Raw genomic sequence first — 26789 nt, 5'->3', positions numbered from 1 at the left:
GAGGACCCGGATGTTTGGGCGGAAGTGCTGGTCGGGATGCCTCAGTAAAAGTACTTTGCTCCCGAGGTTCTGATGCGGTGCGGGGCCGCTGAAGGCCACCATGAACCGGATTCAGGATGACTACGATCCCTACGCGCTGGAAGAGCCTAGCGACGAAGAACCAGCTTTGAGCAGGTGGGCTCCTGCGCCACCCCGGCCCCCCGGCTCCGCTCTGGCGTTGAGCGCAGGCTAGGTCTTGGGCCTCTTCAACGGCTGCGTCTGTCCGGCCGTGCGGACCGTCCGCCCGGCGCCCGTCGGCCGCTTGTTGGGGTCCCAGGGAGGGATCTGGTGCTATGGCTCTTCCTTTAGCGGGGACCAGGGGAGCACTAGCTCGGGGGAAGACATTCCGGAGTCAGTGGGTGCCCCCTGGTGAATCGTCATGGAATTCTGTGTTGGCTTACTAGCAGTGTGACCAAAGACAAGTCACCCATCTTCGGCTTCTCGGCTACAAAACGCAGTCTGCTAAGTATGGGGATGTATCATGTTCTTTGTGAGCCCCACAGGCCTTCACATAGACTGCACATCTAGATAGAAATAAAGGAATCGTGGACCACCAGTTTTGGACCATGACAAGGTCGTTCTAGTTAACGAGATTAATTTGTATGTGTATGTGGCCCGTTAGCCTCGTGCAAGCTAGGCAAACACTCAGCCACCGAGCCCCAAACTTCTAGTCATATCACCGAGAGATTTCCAGTCTACGTTGGCTATTTCAGTAGATGTCAGCAGTTTCCATTTGTAATTAATTCTGAACATTAGTTCTGTGCCTCGAAGCTTTTTTTCTTTTTTCTTTTTTTGCGAAGCTGTCCATTCACAGTGTTGCTTCGTCATTCTGGGGAAGGGTTGTAGGCAGGGAAGGGAAGACTGCTGTGGAGATTTTCATTATGAGGTATGAGGAGGGTTACCAGGATTCCTTGCGAACAAGTGTCAGTTAATGGCCCTGTCTGTGAAAGGAGGTACATGCAGGCATCAATTAATAAACTTCTTTTGATTGGAATATAGTAATGTTTTCTGGATTTGTGCCTTTTTGCTATTACTATTACCACATACACCAAGGTTATTCATTTAATATCTTAGGCCGTACGATCAACTTAGATTTTGTAGGTAAATTTTGTGGTGCTGGAGTTGGAACTCAAGGCCTTCAGAGCTCAATTGTCTTACCACTTGTGATGCTTTTAGTGACTTTAGTTATATTCTCTCCTGTCCTGTCCTGTCCTGTCCTGTCCTTTCCTCTCTTCCCCTCTCCTCCCTCTTCCCCTCTCTCCCCCCCCTTCCTGTCTGTCATAATTCCAGATGGCCTGAAATTCTTAGTACTGAGCAGAACTTATTTTAAAAAGAATGTAGTGTTTAGAGACATATCTGTCAGGATTTTATTTTATAATCTAATAATTTAGAGCCTGCTACTGTTTTATGGAAGCTAGCAGCACACGTGAGACTTCTGGGGCAGAGAGAAAAGAGTACACATAGCACAGAGAGTGTCATGTTCATTGCTCTTCTGGATCATACGAATGAGGCTAATCAATGATGCACATTCAGTGTGTTGGCATTGTGTCTAAAGAACACTTGAGCTTAGAGACTCTACCTGTTTTGTAGCAGCAGTAAATAAATCTTGGAAAGAGACAATATCTCATTTCTTTTTTTTTTTTTTTTGGTCGGTCGTGGGGCTTGAACTCTGGGCCTGGGCGCTATCCCTCAGCTCTTCAGCTCAAGGCGAGCGCTCTACCACTTGAGCTACAGCGCCACTTCCGGTTTTCTGGTGGTTTATTGGAGATAGGAGTCTCACAGTCTTTCCTGCCCGGGCTGGCTTTGAACCGCGATCCTCAGATCTCAGCCTCCTGAGTAGCTAGGATTACAGGCGTGAGCCACCAGCGCCCGGCTCATTTCTTTTTTTTTAAAAAAAATTTTTTTTTTGGGGTCTGGTTGTGAGGCCTGAACTCTGGGCCTGGGCGCTGTCCCTCAGCTCTTCAGCTCAAGGCTAGCGCTCTACCACTTGAGCCACAGCGCCACTTCCGGCTTTTTTTCTTTTTGCTTATGTGGTGCTGAGGAATTGAACCCAGGGCCTCATGCATGCAAGGCAAGCGCTCTACCACTGAGCCACCTTCCCAGCCCTTATCTCATTTCTTAAGGTTGCTCACCGTTCACAAAGTGCTGGGAAATGGCCTGGATGAAGAATGGTCAAAACACTGCATTCTTGGCACATTTAATAAAAATGTGCAGGACTCAAATGTTTTATCTCTTTTTCTGTTGGTTGTGGGCTCTTGGGCCTGGGCACTGTCCCTCAGCTCTTCAGCTCAAGGGCATAGTGCCACTTCCAGCTTTTTCTGTTTATATGGTGCTGAGGAATCGAACCCAGGGCCTCATGCATGCAAGGCAAGCACTCTACCACTGAGCCACCTTCCCGGCCCTGTCACTTATCTCTTAAAAAAAAATACATAATTTTGGGGCCCAGAGTTCAAGCCACACAACCGACCAAAAAACAAAACAAAAACAAAAACATAATTTTATTGTTATTCTTAAGGTGTTTACAGAGGGCAAAGGGATTACTGTTTCATAAGTAACTAATCAATGGAGGAGGCAACAATGCTTGATAAGAAAGGTACAGCTGGGTGCTAGTGGCTCACGCCTGTAATTCTAGCTACTCAGGAGGCTGAGATCTGAGGATCGCGGTTCAAAGCCAGCCCGGGCAGGAGAGACCGTGAGACTCCTATCTCCAAAAAAACAACAGAAAACTGGAAGTGGCCCTGTAGCTCAAGTGGTAAAGTGCTCGCCTTGAGCTGAAGAGCTGAGGGACAGCGCCCAGGCACAGAATTCAAGCCCCACGACCAACCAAAAAAAAAAAAAGAAAAAGAAATGTACTCACTATCTTGCCCATGTAATTGTAACCCCTCTGTATGGTATTTTCACAATAATTTAAAAAAAACCAAAAAAATAAGTCAACTAATGAGTACATTTCTGTTTTGGATAATGCTACCCCTTCCTTTGCTTTCCCCTAGTTTCCTCTCTTGTCCCTACTCATAAATGTTTTATTTCTTTCGGCTGTGCTTAAGACAGCCTTTTCTTGAATTACAAGGATTGGAGGAAATTTGCAAAAAGAGTAATCTCCTTGCCATATGATTCCATTTTTGTGTGTATATGTCCTGGTAATGGGGCTTGATTTCAGAGCCTTGTGCTCTTGGCTTGGCTTTTTTGTTCAAGGGTGGCACTGCCACTTGAGCCATACATCTACTTCTGGCTTTTTGCTGGTTAATTGGAGATGAGAGTCTCTGGAATTTGTCTGCATGGGCTGGCTTTAAACCTGAATCCTCAGATCACAGCCTCCTGAGTAGCTAGGATGGCATGAGCCACTGGCACCCAGCTAAAGATCTATTTTAATTAATTAATTTATTTATTTTTGTCCTGGGTCCTGAACTCTGAGCCTGGGCGCTGTCCCTGAGCTCTTCAGCTCAAGGCCACTGCTCTTCCACCTGAGTCACAGTACCACTTACAGTTTTTTAGTGGTTAATTGGAGATAAGAGTCTCACGGACTTTCCTGTCCAGGCTGGCTTGGAACTATGATCCTCAGCTCTCAGCCTCCTGAGTAGCTAGGATTATAGGCATGAGCCACTGGCGCCTGGCTTCTTAAAATCTTTTTTAATTTCATAATTGTTGTAGATTACATGCAGTTTTGGAATAATACAGACAGATCCTGTGTACCCTTTTCCCAATATTAATGTATTAAAATATATAGTAGTATCACAGCTAGGGTATGGATATTAAGACAGCCATGGTACAGACTGTCCTGTGTCTGTTGTCACAGAGATCCTCTTGCTCTGGGGCTGGGAAGGTGGCTCAGTGGTAGAGCGCTTGCCTTGCATGCCTGAGGCCTTGGGTTCCATTCCTCAGCACCACATAAACAGAAAAAGCTGGAAGTGGCGCTGTGGCTCAAGTGGTAGAGCACTAGCCTTGAGCTGAAGATCTGAGGGACAGCGCCCAGGCCCAGAGTTCAGGCCCCACGACTGGACAAAAAAAAAAAAAAAAAAAGAGATCCTCTTGCTCTGTTTTTTATTTTTTATTTTTTTATTGTTTTTGGGTCCGGTCGTGAGGCCTGAACTCTGGGCCTGGGCACTGTCCCTCAGCTCTTCAGCTCAAGGCTAATGCCCTACCACTTGAGCCACAGCGCCACTTACGGCTTTTTTCTTTTTGCTTATGTGGTGCTGAGGAATCGAACCCAGGGCCTCATGCATGCAAGGCAAGCGCTCTACCACTGAGCCACCTTCCCTGCCCTGTTTTTTTATTTGTTTGTCTGTCCTGGAGCTTTTTTGCTCAAGGCATTCTATCTTTTGAGTCACAGGTCCAGTTCTGGCCTTTTTGTAGTTAATTAGAGATAAGAGTCTCATAGACTTTCCTACTTAGGTTGGCTTCGAACCTATCTTCATATCTCAGCCTCCTGAGTAGCTAGGATTACAGGCATAAACCACTGGCAGCCAGCTCAGATACTTCTTTTTTGCTGGGGATATCGTATGCATTGTTGGATGCTTAGCAGCATCCCTGACTATCTAATACATGTTAATTGTCTCTCTCTCTGCCACCAGTGTTTGAGCCATGCTAAATGTACCATGAGGGCAAAATTGCCCTTAGTTGAGTACTAAAGGGTAGGAAGAGGGTAATTGTGATATGTAAGATTGGCAAGGTAAGCTAGAGCCAGACTTACCTTAATAATAATAGCGAAAAGTCTATTTTTATTTTTTGTCAGTACTGGAGTTTGAAATCAGGGCCTTGGACTTTCTTTTTCTTTGAGGGAGGGGGATGGATCCGGTCGTGGGTCCTGAACTCTGGGCCTGTTTGCTGTCCGTCAGCTCTTCAGCTCAAGGCTAGCACTCTACCACTTGAGCCACAGTGCCACTTCCAGCTTTTTTTTTTCTACTTATGTGGTGCTGAGGAATCGAACCCAGGGCCTCATGCATGAAAGGCAAACGATCTACCACTGAACCACCTTCCCAGGCCTTGGCCTTGGCCTTTCTAGGCAGGTATTTTGCTGCTGAGACATGCCTCTACCCTTTTTGGTATTGATTATTTACTTTTTTTTCCCCTTATGACATTTTAGCTTATTTGATTCTATACATTGTTTCTATATTAACAAAAATAAAGTTACATTAACAGGAAAAGAATTATTAAAATGGAGGAACAACTTGAAACAGATGAACTTAACTGCATGTGAGGTTGTGATTGAACACTCCTCTCTGTGTACTGGTTATTTTTGAGATAGGCTCTTGCATCTTGCCCAGGTGTCTGCCCATACCTGAATTCTGCCTAGACTTGAATTAATATATTTTAAGCTTCTTGCTAGAGCACCATGACACCTAAGTTCTGTTGAGAAGTCTTGTGAAGTTTTCTGCCTGGGCTGGTCTGGAATCATATTCTCAGCCTTCCAAGTAACTAGGATTATAGTCTTGAGCCTCCAGTGCCTGGCTTACAAAACTAGTTTGAGTGTTGTACTTAGAGGATTTTAGTTGAAGTTTCCTGAGTTGGGTAGTGAGGAGATGAAAGTCCTTCAGGAGTAATATTCTGGCAGTATATTGAGACTCTATGAAATTGAAGAGATCAGAGGCTTGAAGATGCTTAGCTAAGAGACCTGAGTGGAAATAGTGGTAACAGAGAAAGGGAGCATGTTGGCTAGGATGCCAATTTATCTGTCATATGGGGCATTTTCTGGAAGTAGACTTTGGATAAGTTCTCAAGAGAATTGTGTTTTACTGATTTACCTTCTGCTGGACCTTCAGCAATTTTGTTCTGTTTTGAAGATAGATACAAGATTGAGACATTCTTTCACTATTTACTAGTTCATGAATAAGTGAATGCTACTTATGTACTACTGATTGTATTAGAAATGTTTTAGGTATTTAATTCATTTTTTAACACTCCTAATATCTGGTTTAATTATATCATTATCTGCTGTGTGCTGGTGGCTTACACCTATAATTCTATCTACTCAGGAAGCTGAGATCTGAGGATCACCATTTGAAGCCAGCCTGGGCAGGAAAGCCTAGGAGACTCATCTCTCTAGTTAAACCTCAGAAATGTTGAAAATGGGGCTGTGGCCCAAGTGGTACACTGCTAGCTTTGAGCAGAAAAACTCAGGGAAAGCACCCAGGTCCTGAGTTCAAGCCCCAGGACAGGCACATGCACACACACACACGCACGCACACACACACACACACACACACACACACACACACGTTAATACAGTTGATGGGGAACCCAATCACAGAAAGCAAGATAAATGGGTGGAAATTACTTAGGAGAATATGGAATGTAATTTAGCTTTCTCTCTTTTTACAGTTCTCTATTGTACTCCTGTACCCTCCCCCCTTGGTACTGGAGTTAAATTCAGGGCTTCACACTTGTTGGGTGGGGCACTTTACTACTTGAGCCATCCTCAGCCCAACACTGCTTTTTAAGTTGTATTTAATTCCATTGTTAATGTATATCATGTTGAAATATTAGCTATATATTAATTGTGCATTTTAAGTTTTATTTGAATATCCAGTTTATAAACCTCACAGTTCTGTGAGAAAAACTGTAATATTGATGGAAATATGAATTGGTGCAGTGCTTTTGGAAAGCAGCATGATAACAAAAAAAATTTGTATCTAATTGTACACAAATATCCTAAAGAAATGAACAAAAAACAAGATAACATGCAGAAATGTTCATGTAAAGTTTAATGGCAATGAGTTTAGAAATAAGCATATATGAGAGGAAATGTTATGTAGACATTAATATGGAGACTTAGTTGATCTATTGATAATTGCTATTTGAAATAGTAGGGAGTTTTTTTTTTTTCCTCCAATCTTGGGGCTTAAACTCAGGGCCTGGGCACCGTCCCTGAGCCTCTCTGTGCTCAAGGCTGGCACTCTACCACTTTAGCCACAGCGCCACTTCCAGCTTTTTCTGTTTATGTGGTTCTGAGGAATTGAACCCAGGGCTTCATGTATGCTAGGCAAGTACTCTCTATCACTAAGCCAGACCCAAAGCCCTGCTTTTTTTTTGTCGGTCGTGGGGCTTGAACTCTGGGCCTAGGTGCTGTCCCTGAGCTCTTCAGCTCAAAGCTAACTCTCTCCCACTTTGAGCCACAGCTCCATTTCTGGTTTTCTGGTGATTAATTGGAGACATGAGTTTCATGGACTTGCCTGCTGGGCTAGCTTTGAACCATGATCCTCAGGTCTAATTCTCCCGAGTAGGTAGGATTACAAGCTTGAGCCACCAGTGCCTAGCTCCTAATTTTAATTTTTAAATATTAATATTCCTTGTGTTTCAAATGATAGCTCTGAAGATGAAGTAGATGTGCTTTTACATGGAACTCCAGACCAAAAACGCAAACTCATCAGAGAATGTCTTACTGGGGAAAGTGAATCATCTAGTGAAGATGAGTTTGAAAAAGAAATGGAAGCTGAATTAAATTCTACCATAAAAACAATGGAGGACAAGTTATCCTCTCTGGGAACTGGTAAACTTTTGGTTTTGTTTTTATGTATGTTTTTGTAAGCTCTATAAAGGCAGGAACCTTGTCTGTGGGCTTTGGGGTCTCTAGCATTTTCCAGAGGTGCTCAATAGGTACTTACTATTTGGAGGAATAAATATGTTTGGCAATCTGAGCCCGAGTTTTATTTGCTGACTATGGGGTATGTCATATGTATTTAGTATTGTTCATATGTATTATTTCCTTTTGTGGTTATTACTAAAAGGTTAAAAAAAGACACATGTACTTATAAAAGTATTTTTAGGGTTAGATGACACATGTCAGATTTAATGATGTATCATCACAAATTCTTGTTTTTTGTTTTTATTTTTTTCTGGTCTTGGGGTTTTTTGAACTCAGGGCCTGGGCTCCATCCTTGAGCCTCTCTGTGCTCAGGGCTAGTGCTCTACCACTTGAGCCACAGTGCTACTTCAGCTTTTTCTTTTTCTTTTTGGTTAGTTATGGGGCCTGAACTCTGGGCCTGGGCGCTGTCCCTCAGCTCTTCAGCTCAAGGCTAGCGCTCTACCACTTGAGCCACTGCACCACTTCCGGCTTTTTCTGCATATGTGGTGCTGAGGAATCGAACCTAGGGGGCCTCAGGCATGCAAGGCAAGCACTCTACCACTGAGCCACCTTCCCAGTCCTACTTTGACTTTTCCTGTGTATGTGGTACTGAGAAATTAAACCCAGGGTTTCGTGCATGTGAGACAAGCACTGTACCACTAAGCCATATTCCCAGCCCCCCTCCCTTTTTTTTTTTTTTTTTTTTTTTTTTTTTTGCAATCCTGGGCTTGAATATGGGGCTTGGCTGCTGTCCCTGAGCCCCATTGTGCTCAAGGCGAGCACTCTACCACTTGAGCCACAGCACCTTCCAGCTTTTTTTTTTTTTTTTTTTTTTTTGGGTCTGGTCGTGGAGCCTGAACTCTGGGCCTGGGCGCTGTCCCTCAGCTCTTCAGCTCAAGGCTAGCACTCTACCACTTGAGCCACAGCGACACTTCCGGCTTTTTTCTTTTTGCTTATGTGGTGCTGAGGAATCGAACCCAGGGCCTCAGGCATGCAAGGCAAGCGCTCTACCACTGAGCCACCTTCCCAGCCCACCTTCCAGCTTTTTATGAGCAGTTTATTGGAGATAAAAGTCTTCCCGAGCTGGGTACCAGTGGCTCACGCCTGTAATCCCAGCTACTCAGGAGTCTTAGATCCAGGGATCTGGGTTTGAGGCCAGCCTGGACAGGAAAGTCTGTGAGACTCTTATCTCCAATAAACTACTCAAAAAAAGCTGGAAGTGACATTGTGGCTCAAGTGATAGAGCACTTGCCATTAGCAAAAGAAGCTCAGGGATAGTGCCTATAAGCCCTAAGACTGATTTTCCTGCCTGGGTTGGCTTAGAATTGAGATCCTCAGAACTTAGCCTTCTGAGTAACTAGAAATACAAGTGTGAGCCACCAGTGCCTGGCTTCTTGTTGTATTTTAATAAGTAATGAAACATAATTTTGATTTTTTTTCTTTCCCCTTGGTGCAATACTGGGGCTTGATCTCAGTGCCTTAAACTTATACTTGACTTTTTTCACAGCCTTTTTCAAGGCTGGTCTACCACTTGAGCCATGCCTCCACTTCTGTTTTTCTGATGGTTAATTGGAGATAAGACTCTTTGGATTTCTCTGCTTGAGCTGTTCTTGAACTGTGATCCTCATATCTTAGCCTTCTAAAGTAGTTAGGCTTACAAGTATGAGTCACTGGTGCTTGGCTGTATTTTTGTTTCACTGGGACAGAATCTCACTGTAGAGTCAAGGCTGGCTTGAAATGAATGGTTATATTGTTTCAGCCTCCAAAGTACTGGTATTACAGCCTGATTCATTTTGAGGTGTTTTATGTGAAATGAAGTTAGCCTGAAAACTGGTTTGTGAAAGTAGGACTCCTCAGCACTGATTTCATGTTGATATGTTGTGTATTAGAAATGAAAGCATATAATAATAATAATAATAACTTAAGCAAGTGTTAGAGGAAGACAGAATTACAGGCATGTAATGACAAATATAAATGATGGTGTGGCATTGGGTACACCTGGAAAGAAGAAGACTAGGTGTGTGTGTGTGTGTGTGTGTGTGTGTGTGTGTGTGTGTGTGTGTGTGTGTGTGTGTGTGTGTGTGTGTGTGTGTGTGTGTGTGTGTGTGTGTGTGTGTGTGTGTGTATTTCATCCTAGGGTGTGAACTCAGCATAGTCCCTGACCTTTTGTGCTCAAGGCTAGTGCACTAGTACTTGAGCCACAGCTCCACTTTGGGCTTATTTTGGTGTTTAATTGAGGATAAGAGTCTCACAGACTTTTCTGCCCAGGTTGGCTTTGAACCTCATCCTCAAATCTCAGCCTGCTGAAGAGCTAGGATTATAAGCATGACCCACTGGTGCCTAGTTTATGACACCCATTCCCTTCTTCTTCTTATTTTTTTATTTTTTTATTTTTGGGACCAGTCGTGGGGCCTGAACTCTGGGCCTGGGCACTGTCCCTCAGCTCTTCAGCTCAAGGCTAGCACTCTACCACTTGAGCCACAGCGCCACTTCAGGCTTTTTTCTTTTTGCTTATGTGGTGCTGAGGAATCGAACCCAGGGCCTCAGGCATGCAAGGCTAGCACTCTACCACTGAGCCACCTTCCCAGCCCTCCATTCCCTTCTTCTTGTGGAGTTTTTTTCTGTGTGTGTGTGTGTGTGTGTATTTGTGTGTGTGTGTGTGTGTGTGTTGCTACTTTTTTTGTGTGTGTGTCAGTCATGGGGCCTGAACTCTGAGCCTGCGTGCTGTCCCTCAGTACTTCAGCTTGAGCCACAGAGCTACTTCCAGCTTTTTCTGCTTATGTGGTGCTGAGGAATTGAACCCAGGGCCTCATACAAGGAAGGCAAGCACTCTACCACTGAGCCACCTTCCCAGCCCTGCTATTCAGGTTTGAATTCCTTTCCCTTGGCTTTTTCCGCTCACAGCTGGTGCTCTACCTTTTGAGCTACATGTCTCTTCAGTGTTGGCTTTTTCTGAGTAAGTGGAGATTTAGTCTCTTGGATTTGTCTGCCTGGGCTGACTTTGAACCTGATATGCAGAGCTCATCCTCCTGAGTAGCTAGGATTACAGATGTAAGCCACCAGTGCTCAATTTCTGTGGAGTTTTTATTCTCTTTCCATTCTGCCCCTGAAAGTAAGATACTGTCAGGTTGGTGGCTCCTGCCTGTAATCCTATTCAGGATTTGGACCAGGAGATCTGAGGATCTTGTTTAAAGCCAGCACAGGAAGAAAAGTTTCTTGGACTCTTCTCTCCAGTAAATCACAAAAAGCAGGAAGTGGAACTATGGCTCACATGGTAGTGAGCAAAAAAAAGAGTCCAGGAACAGTGCCTAGGTCCTGAGTTTAAGCCCAGGACCAACACACACACACACACACACACACACACACACACACTCATAAACCCCAAGGTACTACAACACACACACACCCCAATCATAAGCCTCAAGGTACTACAACACACACACACACACACACACACACACACACACACACACACACAATCATAAACCCCAAGGTACTACAACACACACACACCCCAATCATAAGCCTCAAGGTACTACAACACACACACACACACACACACACACACACATATGCATGCACACCCCAATCATAAACCCTAAGATACTATTCCTTGTTCTTTATAGTATACTGCATGGCTGAAAAGAAGAGAGATGGAGCTGGATGCTGGTGGCTCATGCCTGTAATCCTAGCTACTCATGAGGCTGAGATCTGGGAATCACAATTCAAAGCCAGCCTGGGCAGGAATGTCTGTGAGACTTACCTCCAATTAAACACCAGAAAACGGGAAATAGCACTGTGGCTCAACTGGTAGAGCACTAGCTTTGAGCTGAAGAGCTCAGGGACAGTGCCCAGGCCCAGAATTCAATACCCATGACCAACCAAAAAAAAAAAAAAAGTAGAGCAATAGATGCTGGCAACCTGCAATATCTTTTTTAATATAAGTAGATTTATAGGAAGGGAGAAAGAATTTTCTCATGATGTAGAACACTTGCATTATGGAGGGCTAATGCCTTGTAATCGCTTAGGGCACAGAAATCAAGTAGGTCACTAATGGGAAAAGATTTCACCATCCAAATGCAATTATGAGTAAGTTGATGGTACTTTGAGATGATAGAGAAGTGTGTGAAGGTTTGTCTTTTGGTATTCTATGGTTGTAAACTATACTTCCAACTTGAATAGGGTCTTCTTCAGGAAATGAGATAATTGGAACAGCACCAACAAAGTATTATGATGATATATATTTTGATTCTGATTCTGAGGATGAAGACAAAACAGGTAAGTACATACATATATATATATATTTTTTTTTGTTTGTTTGTTTGTTTATGTGGTGCTGAGGAATCAAACCCAGGGTGTCATGCATGCTAGGCAAGCACTCTACCACTGAGCCATCTTCCTAGCGCCCACCAGTTTATAGTTCGAGAAAGGTTTACCTAACAGTTATTTGTCTTTAGGATTTCCCTCAGTTTAATCTTTTAGAAATAATTGCAGGTGGTTGATGTGAGAAGCAAAGCTGGAACGCAGGCATGATGCATGGCATGGACAGTCTGGGGGAAGAGGGAGGCCAGTCCAGTACTGCTTAGTACCTCCTGACTCAGCACTCTTTCCCCATTGGTTCTTTTAGGTTCCTCAAATTGTTTTTTCACACCTATAGCTGGTCTCCATTTATGTTTTCCTGTGGAATTTTTCCTTCTGTGTTGGAAATAACTGATTTAATTATAACAGGCATTGCAGTGGAATACATAGTAACACATTTATGTGGTAAAGGAAGGTTTTTTGGTTTTATGTATTATGAATTAAATAGTGACTTGCCGCTAGGTACTGGTGGTTCACACTTGTAATGGTAGCTACTCAGGAGGCTTAGAGATGAAGATGGCCACCCTAGGCAGAAAATTACAAAAAGTGGAAGTGGAGCTGTGGCTTAAGTGGTAAAATGTTAGCCTTAAGAAAAAAAAAAAAAAGGCAAATCTGAGTTCAAGCCCCAGGGACTAAAAAGTCTAGTGTACTGGGTACTGGTGGCTCATGCCTGTAATCCTAGCTATTTAGGAGGCTGAGATCTGAGGATCACGGTTCAAAGCCAGTCCTGGCAGGAAAGACGTTTATTTCCAATTAGCCACCAGAAAACCACAAGTAGCACTGTGTCCCAAAGTGGCAGAGTACTAGCCTTGAGCAAAAGAGCTCAGGAATAGTGCCCAGACCCTGAATTCAAGTCCTACCACCACCACCACCAACAACAATGTATGTGGATAGCCACATACTTCCTGTGTGTATGCGCATGCCTGTATGTGTGTATTGAGGTCTGAACTCAGGACCTTGTGAATGTTAGTCATGCAATCTGTCACTCTTGGCTCAAGCAGTTTTCCTAACTCAGCCTTTTGAGTACCTGGGGTACTATAGGTGCATGCCAAGGTAGCTAGGTTCTTTCTTTATGTTTGATTCCCCCCCGCCCCCCCGATTTTAGTAGTTTAATATATGAGAACTTACAGAGAATTTATACATAAGAAATAATTCTGTGCTGGGAAGGTGGCTCAGTGGCAGAGCGCTTGCCTTGCATGCCTGAGGCCCTGGGTTCGATTCCTCAGCACCACATAAACAAAAAGAAAAAAGCCAGAAGTGGTAGAGCGCTAGCCTTGAGCTGAAGAGCTGAGGGACAGCGCCCAGGCCCAGAGTTCAGGCCCTACACCCCTTGCCCTCCCCCCCCTCCCCCCAAAAAATAGTTCTTATTCTTCATTTGTATTGAGTGGGCTTTTTTTTTTTTTTCTTTTTGGTTGGTTGTAGTGCTTGAACTCTGGGCCTGGGCACTGTCCCTTAGCTCTTCAGCTCAAGGCGAGTACTTTACCATTGAGCCACAGCCTACTTCTTGTTTTCTGAGTAGTTTATTGGAGATAAGATATAGGATTACAGGCATGAGCCACCAGTGCTGGCTTGAGTGGCCTTTTGAAACTAAATTCTCATTATTTAAAATTCATTTCTTGCCGAGTGCGGGTGGTTCACGCTTGTAATCCTAGCTACTCAGGAGGCTGAGATCTGAAGATCATGGTTCAAAGCCAGCCTGGGCAGGAAAGTCCATAAGATTTTTTTCTCCAATAAACCACCAGAAAACCAGAAGTAGCACTGTGGCTCAAGTGGTAGAGCACTTGCCTTGAGCTGAAGAGCTGAGGGACAGTGTCCAAGCCCAGAGTTCAAGCCCCATGACTGACAAAAAACAAAAAACAACAATAAAAAAACCCCAAAACAAAAAACAAAACTCATTTCTTGAGATACTAGTATTTTTATTTTTGTTTTTTTAGTTGTAGGGCTTGAACTCAGGGCTAATGTTCTACTACTTTGAGCCATAGCTCCACTTCTGTTTTTTTGTTTTGTTTTTGTGTGATGAATTGTATGAGTCTCATGGACTTTCCTGCCCTGGCTGGCTTTGAATCATGATCCTCAGATCTTAGCTACCTGAGTAGCTAGGATTACAGGCATGACCTACCAGTGCCCAACTGAGATACTAGTTTTTTGTTGTTGTTGTTGGTGGTGGTGGTGGGGCTTGAACTCTGGGCCTGGGTATTGTCCCTCAGCTCTTCAACTCAAGGTTAGTGCTCTACCACTTGAGCCACAGTGCCACTTCTAGCTTATTCTGCTTATGTGGTGCTGAGGAATCAGACCCATGGCCTCATGCATGCAAAGCAAGCACTCTACGACTGAGCCACCTTCCCAGCCCTGAAATACTAGTTTTTCATGAAGAAATAGTTTGAGCTTTCTCTGTCATCTTTTTTTTTTTAATTTAATTTAATTTTATTTGTGAACATACTGTACAGAGGAGTTACAATTACATGGGCAAGATAATGAGTACATTTCTTACCAAGCATTGCAGCCTCCTCCTTTGTTTACCCTTCACATCCCTTCCCAGCCTCCCCCCTCCCCCCCCTGTCATCTTTTTTTTATTGTTTGTTAATTGTGCAGTGCATTTCTGTTTTTTTTTTTTTTTTTTTTGTCGGTCGTGGGGCTTGAACTCTGGGCCTGGGCGCTGTCCCTCAGCTCTTCAGCTCAAGGCGAGCGCTCTACCACTTGAGCTACAGCGCCACTTCCGGTTTTCTGATGGTTTATTGGAGATAGGAGTCTCACAGTCTTTCCTGCCCGGGCTGGCTTTGAACCGTGATCCTCAGATCTCAGCCTCCTGAGTAGCTAGGATTACAGGCGTGAGCCACCAGCGCCCGGCTTGCAGTGCATTTCTTTTAAGAATAGTTTTAAAATATTCTTAGCATAATATAAATAAGTATATAGCTTCTTTTATATTAAGTGCGAACCTTAGACATAATACTTAGTCTTAATCTTTTGAAAATTAGCACAAGTGACCAAGAAAAAAAAGAAGAAACGGCACAGGATTCCAACAAATGATGAATTATTATATGATCCTGAAAAAGATAATAGAGACCAAGCATGGGTTGATGCACAGAGAAGAGGGTAAGAAAAAAAATTTAATATTTATTTATCTATTTATCTATTTATCTATCTATCTATCTATCTATTTATTTATTGCCAGTACTGGGGCTTGAACTCAGGGCCTGGACACTGTCTCTCAGCTCTTCAGCTCAAGGCTAGCACTCTACCACTTGAGCCACAGAGTCACTTCTGGCTTTTTCTGCTTATGGGATGCTGAGGAATTGAACCCAGGGCCTCATGCATGGAAGACAAGCACTGTACCACTGAGCCACCTTCCCATCCCCTGGGAGGGAGATTTGAACTCAGAGCTTTGTGTTTGCTAGGCAGGTACTCTAACAATCTGTCCTTTCAGCCCTTTGTTTTTGCTTATGTTGTTTTGGGGAAATGGCTTTGAGGACTGTGCCAACCTGATCTTTGATCCTCTTATATATGCCTCCCTGTATAACTGGGATAATAGGCATATACCATCATGCCCAGCTATTGGTGGACATGAAATGTCACTAACTTTTTGTTCAGAGTAGGCTCAAACTGATTCTCTTAACTCTCTGCCTCCTAAGTGACTAGCTAGTATTGTAAGTGTGAACCACTAGTACATGACTTGAATTTTCAGTCTTTTGGTTCTGTACTTAGGAACTTAGGAACTTTTAGATTATATGGAAATTCCATTTTTTACTTATTTAATTTTTTGTTTTCCAGTGCTGGGGATTGAGGATTGAGACCAGAGTATCAAAGATGCTAGGTGAATACTCTACCATTGAGCTACATCTCAACCCCTATATTAACTTTTTGAAGAAATACAAAACTATTTTCCACCATGACTGAACCATTGTACATTCCTACAAACAAAATACAATGGTTGGGCTGGGTATGTGGCTCAGAGTGCTTGCTTAGCATGCATGAATCCCTGGGTTTGATTATTCAGTACCACATAAACAGAAAAGGCTGAACAAAGGAGGGGGTAACAATGCTTGATAGGAAATGGACTCCATGTAACTGTAATCCCTCTGTACAGCATCTTTACAATAAAAATATGTATTATAAAAAACAACAACAATAAAAACCCAGAAAAGTCTGGAAGTGGCATTGTGGCTCAAGTAGAGCAAAAGAAGCCCAGGGACAGGACTCAGGCCAAGAGTTCAAGTACCAGGACAGGCAAAAAAAAAAAGGACTGGGAAGGTGGCTCCGTGGTAGAGTGTTTGCCTTGCATGCACGAGGCCCTGGGTTCAGTTCAATTCCTTAGCACCACATAAGCAGAAAAAGCCTGAAGTGGCACTATGGCTCAAATGGTAGAGTACTAGCCTTAAGCTGAAGACTTGAGGGACAGTGCCTAAGCCCACACACGCACACACACACACACACACACACACACACACACACACACACACACACACAAATTTAACTTTGATATGAAGGCTATTCAATGCTGTATCCTTGTATCTGGTACATTAGTAAAAGACAGTAGTTACTGAATAAATGAGTTATTTTCTTGGGATTTTGTTTTTGAAATGTGCTGTGTTAGAAGTGGTTTGTTTGTTTGTTTGTTTGTTTTTGGTTTGTTTTGTTTTGGTCATGGGGCTTGAACTCTGGGTCTGGGCGCTGTCTCTCAGTTTTTCAGCTCAAGGTGAGCCCTCTACCACTAGAGCTACTGTGCTACTTCCTATTTTCTTATTGGAGATAAGAGTCTCATGGACTTTCCTGCCTGGGCTGGCTTTGAACCATGATCCTCAGATCTTAGCCTCTTGAGTAGCTAGGATTACAGGTGTCACTGGCACCTGGCTAGGAGATGTTTAACATTATGAAATATGTATCACGTTTTTTTCTGGAGTTTTCCCTATAAACATTTGAAGTGTTTTGGCAAGGAATACAAAATTATTTTCCTTTTTTTCTTTTTTCTTTTTTTAATTTTTGGCCAATCCCAGGTCTTGTGAAGTCAGGGCCTGGGCACTGTCCCTGAGCTTCTTTTGCTCAAGGCTAGCACTCTACTACTTAAGCCACAGCAGCATTTCTGGCTTTTTCTTTGTATATGGTACCAATGAGTGGAACCCAGGGCTTCATGTGTGCTAGTCACTCTCCTATTAAGCCACATTCCTAGCCCTTACCTTTTGTTTGGTATTTTCAGTTTCCTGTAAGTCTTCTAAAAAATAGATATTCTAGGCTTGGTGCCAGTGGCTCATACCTATAATCATTAACTGCTCAAGAGGCTGAGCTCTAGGGATTGTAGTATGAAGCCAGCCTGGGCAGAAAAGTCCTTGCGACTCTTTTCTCTGAGCAGCCACCAAAAAACTAAAAGTGGAAGTGTGGCTAATGTGGTAGATTACAAGCTATGTGCATAAAAACTCAGAGACTGTGCCTAAGCCCTGAGTTCAAACCCCAATACTGGCATAAAAATATGTAAGTAAATAAATAAGTACTCATATTTTATGTCTTCATAAATGTACTTATACTTTAATCTTTCAATCAGAAAATTTTTTGAGCACTTATTGTTAACTGTCCTAGAGCCTTGAAATACAGTTGATAATGATAGAAACAGAAGTCTTTAACTACTTGAGTTTCCATTTTTATTTTATTAATGTAACTTTACTGCATTGTTGGAAGGCTGGTTTTTTTTTTTTTTTTTTTGGTTGTTGTTGTGGGGCTTGAACTCAGGCCCTAGACATTGTCCATGACCTTGTTTGCTCAAGGATAGTGCTCTACCACTTTGAGCCCCACAACTCTACTTCCAGTTTTTGAGTGGTTAATTGGAGATAAGATGAGCTGGCTTTGAACTGTGATCCTCAGATCTCAGCCTCCTGAGTAGCTAGGATTATAGGCATGAGCTACCAGCATCTGGCTTTGGAGGCAATTTTTTTTTTTTTTTTTGGGTCTGGATGTGGTGCCTGAACTCTGGGCCTGGGCGCTGTCCCTCAGCTCTTCAGCTCAAGGCTAGCGCTCTACCACTTGAGCCACAGCGCACTCCGGCTTTTTTCTTTTTGCTTATGTGGTGCTGAGGACTCGAACCCAGGGCATCAGGCATGCAAGGCAAGCGCTCTACCACTGAGCCATCTTCCCAGCCCCAGCAATTTTTTTTTAAAGAAGAGTTACATGGCTGGGAAGATGGCTCAGTGGTGGAGTACTTGCCTTGCATGCATGAGGCCCTGGGTTCGATTCCTCAGCACCACATAAGAAGAAAAAGCTGGAAGTGGCGCTGTGGCTCAAGTGGTAGAGTACTAGCCTTGAGCTGAAGAGCTCAGGGACAGCGCCCAGGCCCAGAGTTCAGGCTCCACGACCGACAAAAAAAAAAAAAAAAAGAAGAGTTACAGATTTATAGAACAATTGAGCAGATAATGCAAAAAGTTTCCATATACCACTGCCTCACCGCAACACACACAGTGTCTCCTATTGTTACATTCATATGGTACAGTTAACTGTCACAATTTGGGAACCAATGTTCTTATGGTTATTATTATTAACTAAAATTTGTAATTTATTATAGTTCCTTATTTTTTAGGTGATGTGCAATTCATGTCCCAGGATCCAGTTTAGAACACCATTATATATTTATTTATTATGTCCCCTTTAGCCAATGTTGATAATGAACCTAAAAATTATATTCTAGACCTACTTTCTTATTTTTGATGACTTTCATTGCTTTGAGGAGCACTGTGGAGTATGAGGAGGGTCCTTCTGATGTTTTGGGTCCGGTCGTGGGGCCTGAACTCTGGGCCTGGGCGCTGTCCCTCAGCTTCTCAGCTCAAGGCTAGCGCTCTACCACTTGAGCCACAGCACCACTTCTGGCTTTTTTCTTTTTGCTTATGTGGTGCTGAGGAATTGAACCCAGGGCCTCAGGCATGCAAGGCAAGTGCTCTACCACTGAGCCACCTTCCCAGCCCCCTGATGTTTTTCTTATAATTAGACTGAGATTATATTTTTGTTTGCTGAGATTATGTTTTGCAGTTGAGGGTGGTCTTGAATGCCCAACTCTCCTGCCTCAACCTCCTCAGAACTGGGATTATAGGTATGTGCCAAGGAGGCTAGATATGAGGATTGAGGTTTGGAGCCAGCCCAGGCAGGAAAGTCCATGAGACTTTTATTTGCAATTAAACATCATGAATAAACCAGTTGTGAGGTTATGGCTCAAGTGGCAGGATGCTAGTCTTGAGCGAAAGAGCTGAGATAACATCTAGGTCTTGAGTTTCAAGCCCTAGTTCTTACAAAACAACAACAACCACCAAACAAAAATCCAAAGCAAAGAAACTCCAGATATGTACCACTACCCAATTATACTGTATTCTTTGAAAGTAGGTCACTATGTGTGAGCTAGACTTAAGCAATACCTGGAGCATATCTTTATAAGCTATTTTGAAATTTTCTGAATAGGAGATTTATTTTCTCACCTCCATTTATTTATGCACATTAAGTTAGCATGGACTATTTTATTATTTTTTTATTTTTTTTGAATTTTTATTGTGATTAAGTGATTACATAATTTCCCAAATTTCACAGTATTGTGGGATAGTGATGCTTAGTTAAAGTCGCAAGCATATTCTAACTTTCATGGGGCAAATTGTCTATCATAGTCTATAACACTTATGAGTTCTGTGAGCTTTGACAATATAGTTATTTCTTCCACATTGGATTGTATGGGCTATTTTATATGGAGTTATAATCCATACTGTTTTATTTTGTATCTGAAGTTGTTTGAGCTTGACATTGAGAGCTCCTTTATTTGGCTCCTGATCACCTTTGGCACACTTTTCCTTGTTTTGTTGTGTTTTAATACTTCTCCCTTTCTGGTACTGTTTTGGGTTATGCTGTATTTCTAGAATCAGCCATTTCTCTGAGTCTCCTTTTATTGGAGAATGCTGTTAGAGACCAAGATTTACCTTTAATGTGTTTTTCCCTTTTAATTTCTTTTCTATTGTAGTTATCATGGTTTTGGACTACCGAGGGCACGTCAGCAACAACAGCCAGTTCCAAACAGCGATGCTGTCTTGAATTGCCCTGCTTGCATGACCACTCTGTGCCTTGATTGTCAAAGGTAATCAAACACACACACATATACACAAGCACTAGTAAAAAATAAAAAAATAAAAAAACCTGATGCCATCTCAGCTCTTTCGCTCAAGGCTAGCACCTTGCCACTTGATCCAGGCACTAGTGGCTCACACTTGTAATCCTAACTAATCAGTAGGCTCAGATTTGAGGATCTTAGTTCAAAACTAGCCTGGGCAGACAAACCCAATAGATTCTTATTTCTAATTAACCACCAAGAAGCTGAAGTGGAGCTGTGGTTCAAGTAATAGAGTGTTAACTTTGAAAACAAAAGCAGGAGAGGAAGTAAGATGTCCCCTAAACAATAGGGAATTGCTCCAACTCTCTCTAACCAGACAGAGATTTGGGTTCCTAATATGCACTTTTCCCCAAAAGATCAATAACAAACATATATAGCATTTTTTTTTTTTTTTTTTGGTCAGTTGTGGGGCCTGAACTCTGGGCCTTGCTGTTGTCCCTCAGCAGTTCAGCTCAAGGCTAGCGTTCTACCACTTGAGCCACAGTGCCACTTGCAGCTTTTTGTGCTTATGTGGTTCTGAGGACTTGAACCCAGGGCCTCATGCATGCAGGGCAAGTACTGTACCACTGAGCTACCTTCCTAGCCCAACAAACATATATAAACAAGCAGAGAGTCATGGGAACTGAAAAAAAAAAACCTTATAACTTCTACACATAAGGGTGGAAAACTCTGAAAAACTCCCCCCCCCCATCCCCCATCCTGCCACTAAAGTGGCCTGGTGTCTGCCTTGACCTCTAGAACCCACCAGTGGACTGCAGCATTCTGACAGAAAACTCCACCACACCAGACCTGGACAGTGCAGATGGAGATAGTGAGCCATGGCTAAACCCAGACCCAGAGAACTCCTATGGTCATACCTGTCAACTTACAACCAATATGGCAGATCTGTGAGAGGGCCCTGGCAGCTGATGGATGGGAGTGGTCTAGGGGTGGGAGCAGCCTAGTGTCCATGCAGCAGGAATGGCCAGGCAACAGGAGCAGTCCAGCAGTGGGAGCCATCTGACAGCGGGTTGACCAACCCAGTGGCCATGTGGGCAGGAGTGATCTAGGGGTGGGAGCAGCCCAGCAGCTGGATAGGCAGCAGGAGCTGCCCAGTGCAAGTTCATCTCAAAGACCTGAATTTAACCTTTCTAGTTCCTGAGGTAGACCTGATGGAGTTCCCTCCTAACTAGCTCAGGGTGAGCATGTGCACAGGTGTTTGCTGGCCCTGGGACTCAGTGTGGGCGAGTTTACCCAGTGTGAACTAGTCAAAGCCAAGCAAGGGCTGCCACTAGTCAGGGGGAAGTAGGCCACACTGGGGCTTTGGCCCTGACAATCTCTGAACTCAAATGCCTAAATCACAAGTAAATACACTGGATGGTAAAAGAAAAACAATATACTGGTCCATGATAAATTATATAGATCTCTAGGTATTCATACTAGGAGGATACTCTTAGGAGAGGCTCACGTAGGCAAAATAGCTATGTGCATCTGACCATATAAAATAGTATTTATCAAAGTGAACTCCATTTCATTATTGATGTTTTTGGTTTCATTTGTCTGGCTTATTCATTTATTTGTCTTTATGAGGGTAAGCAATGGCACAGAATGGGACAAAGGGTAAACAAATGCAGCAGTGATACTTGCTGGATACTACATTGAAAATAAACTATACAACTTGTGGGTGGGAATGGAAGATAAAAACTGGGACAGAGGGTTGGGAAGTGGCTCAGTGGTAGAGTGCTTGCTTTGCATGAATGAGGCCCTGGGTTCCATTCCTCAGCACCACATAAGCAGAAAAACCAGAAGTAGCGCTGTGGTTCAAGTGGTAGAATGCTAGCCTTTTGCTGAGGAGCCAACAGACAGCGCCCAAGCCCTGAGTTCAGACCCCACGACTGACAACCCCAAAACAAACAAAAAAACAACTGGGACAGAGCAAAGGAAGGGTGACATTGTTTTTTTTTTTTTTTTGGTCAATTGTGAGGCTTGGGTGCTGTCTCTGAGCTCTTTTGCTCAAGGCTAGTGCTCTTTCACTTTGAGCCATAGCTTTACTTCCAGAATATGTACTCTTTATCTGACTTACGTAACTGTAACCCCTTTGTATATCATCTTTACAGTAGCAATAAATAAATGGAAAAAAAAAAGACTCATGACTTTTCCTTCCTGGGCTGGCTTTAAGCAAATCTCAGCTTCTTGGGTAGCTAGGATTATAGGTATGAGCCACCAGTGCCTAGCTTTCTCCCCAATTTTAAAATAACTCTTTGGGCTGGGAATGTAGCTTACTGGTAGAATGCTTGCCTAGCATGCCTGAAGCCCTGGGTTGGATTCCTCAGTACCATATAAGCAGAAAAAGCTGGAAGTGGTGCTGTGGATCAAGTAGTAGAGTGCTAGCCTTGAACAAAAGAAGCTCAGGAACAGTGCCTACGTTCTCCCTGAGTTCAAGCCCTAGGACTGGCAAAACAACAGCAAACAAACAAAAACTTTCACATTTCTTTACATTTTCTTTTATTTCTATTTTGTCTTTATTTTGGTTTATATATCAATGAGTTTTGATGTTGTCAAGTTTTATCTGAAGGATAAATTAAAACATAAATCCAGTCTCTATTTTCCTCTTAGGCATGAATCCTACAAAACCCAGTATAGAGCCATGTTTGTGATGAATTGTTCTGTCAACAAAGAGGAGGTTCTAAGGTATAAAATCCCAGAGAGCAGGAAGAAAAGGCGGGGCTATAAGAAGATGAAGTCTAATCGTGAAGATCCTGCAGAGCAGGCAGAGACAGAAGAGGAAGAAATCTATCATCCAGTCATGTGCACAGAATGTTCCACTGAAGTGGCAGTCTATGACAAGGATGAAGTCTTTCACTTTTTCAATGTTTTAGCAAGCCATTCCTAAACAATGTAACTGGAATTTGATTTCCCAGTGTGGTTTGTAAGGCAAATATGGACAGTTACTTTCCTCTTTATCTATTCATATCATTAAGTGATATTGAGTTATTTGTGGAAGCAGTATTTTGTCTTTATGAAAGAAAATGGTTATTAGTCTTTATCTCTTACCTCTTCCTTTTTTTCCTTTTAGTTTTTTCCATGAGTTCTGATGAGGCTGAATTCATTCTATTTTTGATGAACATTTGGAAATTTGGGGGCTTTTTATTTATGAAAGCTCTTTAGAATTAAAATGTTCTCAAATTATAAATCATCTTTGTTTCTCAATGTTTGTTTCTGTTGTCTTAACAAAATACCTATGAGCTATGTAAAAAGACTTTTAGCCACGCTCATGCTTGTAATCCTAACTACTCAGGAGGCTGAGATCTGAGAATCATGGTTCAAAGCCAGCCCAAGCAGAAAGTCTGTGAGACTCACCTCCAATTAACCAGAAAAAAGCTGGAAGTGAGCTGTGGCTCAATTGGTATGAGTGCTAGCCTTGCCAGGCGCTGGTGGCTCATGTAATCCTAGCTACCCAGGAGGCTGAGATCTGAGAATCATGGTTCAAAGCCAGCCTGGGCAGAAAATTCCCTGTGAGACTTATCTCCAATTAACTACTCAAAAACTGGAAGTGGCACGAGACTCCAGTAAAAGAATGTATCTCAGATGTCAACTGCAAACTAGCTTCAGAATATGATTGAAAACTACCAAGTTTCATAAGGTTAAAAAAAATTTTGTATATGAAAGGGAGAGACAGAGAGAGAGAGAGAGGAGAGAGAGTATGTGTGTGTGTAGTTGAATTCATGGCTTGCTACTTGTGCTTCTACCACCTGAGCCATGCCTCTGGAATCCTAAGCTATAAAGTTTGCATTTGGATTGCCATGTCCTTAAGCCCTTTTCTGAAGCTTTGCTCCTGGGTAGTAAAGTTACTTATGGATCAAAGTAACTTAGATTTTTCAAACAAGAGTAGAATGTTTCAGTCTTACAGATATATTTCCCATGGCTAAATTAGCTTCCTTCCTTCCTTCCTTCCTTCCTCCCTCCCTCCCTCCCTTCCTCCCTCCCTCTCTCCCTCTCTCCCTCTCTTTGTCTCTCTCTTTCCTTCCTTCCTTTGTTGGTTGTGGAGATTGAACTCAGGGCTTGGGTGCTGTCCTTAAGTTCTTTCAGTCAATGCTAAGTGCTCTATCACTTCGAGCTACAAGGCCCACTGCCAGTTTTTGAGTGGTTAATTGGAGATAAGAGTCTCAGGGGATTTTTTCCTGCCTGGCTGGCTTCAAACCACAACTCTCAGCTCTCAGCCTCCTGAGCAGCTAGGATTATAGGCAGAAGCCACCAGTGACAAGCCAAAGTTTCTAATAATCTGTTTTTGTTTTTGTCGTTGGTCATGGGTCCTGAACTCTGGACTTGGGCACTGTTCCTCAGCTCTTCAGCTCAAGCCTAGTGCTCTTCCAGTTGAGCCTCGGTGCCACTTCCAGCTTTTTTTGCTTATGTGGTGCTGAGGAATTGAATCCAGGACCTCATGCATGCAAGGCAAGCACTCTACCACTGAGCCACCTTCCCAGCCCCTTTCAATTTCTGTACTTGCTGGTATTTAGGCCAGTTCTTGGCCTCTTCTTAGGTGATCATTTATGTGTAATCTGTTGATATAGGAAAGGCCAGTGTGAATCAAAGACTCTGAAGCTGAGTCACTTTTCTTTTTTTTTTTTTTTTATTGTGAAAATACTGTACAGAGGGGTTACAATTACATGGGCAAGATAGTGAGTACATTTCTTATCAAGCATTGTAGCCTCCTCCTTTGTTTACCCTTCCCATCCCTTCCCATCCTCCCCCCCCCCCCCCCCCAGTCACTTTTCTTAAGCTTCCCACTCATCCAGGGTTTTCAAATTTCTGGTGCGAGAGTTCTCAGGATTCCATACATGTGCAGAAATGCCACACCTAAGGAAATGCCAGCTTTTACAGGGCTTTAGGTATCCATCCTAGGTCCTTCCTTCCTTCTTTCCTTGCTTCCTTATCTCTCTCTTTCCATCTTTCCATCTTTCTTTCTTTCTTTCTTTCTTTCTTTCTTTCTTTCTTTCTTTCTTTCTTTCTTTCTTTCTTTCTTTCTTTTTCTCTCTCTCCTTCCTTCCTTCCTTCCTTCCTTCCTTCCTTCCTTCCTTCCTTCCTTCCTTCCTTCCTTCCTTCCTTCCTTCCTTCCTTCCTTCTTTTTTCCTTTCTTTCATGCTAGGGATTGAAGCCAGGCCTTGTGTATCCTAGACTGGTGTGCTACCATTGAGCCATTGCACCAACCCTGATTGAGCAGGTTTCTAAAGTAACTGTAACTTTTCAATGTTCAGCTTTACTCTATTGGATCAAATCTAGTGGTCCCTTCCACAATGCAATCATAATGTACTGGTTGCAAGACAGTTTTACTTTTTCCGGTGATATGTAATATTACCAGAATCTCCTATGTGCCTTTGTTGGTTTGAAACTGAAGATTTTCAGAGAGTCTGTCACAAGTGATCCAGACAGGTGTTCCAATTGCCTGCACTATTTTCCTTTAATAATATCATTTTCAATATTTAGGTAATAGAACAAACATGCCCTTTATTAGAAAACTGTCTTAATTTTTTTCCATTTTATTTTTTTCAAGTTAATATGTAAATGGTGATAAAAATAAAACAGTCATTAAAAAACCTCCAGCATTTTCTTGCCTTTACCAACATCCTGCTGCTCAAAGGTATTGATTTCCAATTTATTAGCTTTTTCTTTCAGTAATTTTTTTTTGGGGGGGTATCTAATGTTCTTACCATATGGAATTTTTTTTGAGACAGGATCTCTCTGTGTAGATCAGGCTGGTTTCAATTTTTAAAATCTCCCTGTCTCAGCCTCCTAATTGTTGAGATGTAGGCATGTACCATCACACAGGGCTTTTTTTTTTTTATGGGTTGTGGGGCTTGAGCTCTGGGCCTGGGCACTGTCCCTCAGCTCTTCAGCTCAAGGCTAGCACTCTATCACTTCTGGTTTTCTGAGTGGTTTATTGGAGATAAGAGACTCACAGATGTTCCTGCCTAGGCTGGCTTTGAACCATGATCCTCAGATCTCAGCCTCCTAAGTAGCTAGGATTACAGGCGTGAGCCACTGGTGCCCGGCTTCAATATAACTGTTAATCAATTTTAGACAATACATTTATATGGTGGTTAACAGGAAGCTAGAGCTGTCTTATACTCTGCCTCCTCTTGTAACATGTTCCAAAGCTGCTTTTGATGAAAAACACTGACTTCTTACATGGGTCCATGAATAAAAGCAGGAGAAAAGATCAATATCCTTGTCTCCATTTTGTATGTATTCTTGCAGGCATTTTTCAATTGCCTTGGAATCCAGGAAGGTTAGGATTTATCAATGTTTACAACAGTGATGGAGGAATGCCACAGAGGAAGAGAACGTTGGAGCATCTCTAGAACCCCTGCCAGAACAAGGACCAAAATAATGATCAACCAGGCCATACTTCAACCAGAAATTATTTTTATTTTATTTTATTTTTTGTGGGGCTTGAACTGTCCTTCAGCTTTTTTATCTCAAGGTTAATGCTCTACCATTTTAAGACAGCTCTATTTCTGGTCTTCTGGTGGTTAATTGGAGGTAAAGTCTCACAGACTTAACTGCCTGGGCTGGCTTTAAACCATGATCCTCAGAACTTAGCCTCCTGAGTAGCTAGAATTATAGATGTGAGCCACCAGTGCCCAGCAGAAATGTTTATTTTTTGGGGCTTGAATTCAGGGCCTGGCTATTTAGCTCAAGGCTGGCATTCTACCACTTGAGCCACAACTCTAC

At 42.8% G+C, this 26789-nt stretch overlaps 1 protein-coding gene across 2 annotated transcripts; it reads left to right on the top strand.

The window, feature by feature from the left end:
* Eapp (E2F associated phosphoprotein) lies at positions 1-26278 on the top strand. Of its 2 annotated transcripts, none has more exons than XM_070026497.1 (6): positions 1-174; positions 7341-7522; positions 11780-11875; positions 14932-15049; positions 19932-20045; positions 22656-26278. In XM_070026497.1, the coding sequence occupies exons 1-6, from the start codon at positions 101-103 to the stop codon at positions 22948-22950; spliced, it is 879 nt and encodes a 292-aa protein (XP_069882598.1). In that variant the 5' UTR covers positions 1-100; the 3' UTR covers positions 22951-26278. The 2 variants fall into 2 exon arrangements, with proteins under 2 accessions (XP_069882598.1, XP_069882599.1); XM_070026498.1 differs by having other exon boundaries at positions 4-174; positions 22674-26278.
* Positions 26279-26789: the final 511 nt, after the last annotated feature.

The sequence above is a fragment of the Dipodomys merriami genome, unplaced genomic scaffold, assembly GCF_024711535.1.
Source record: "Dipodomys merriami isolate MVZ:Mamm:240054 unplaced genomic scaffold, mDipMer1.0.p SCAF_1, whole genome shotgun sequence".
Taxonomy (NCBI): Eukaryota; Metazoa; Chordata; class Mammalia; order Rodentia; family Heteromyidae; genus Dipodomys; species Dipodomys merriami.
Note: the sequence above shows the minus strand (reverse complement) of the source record. Positions and strands in the feature narration are given on the sequence as shown.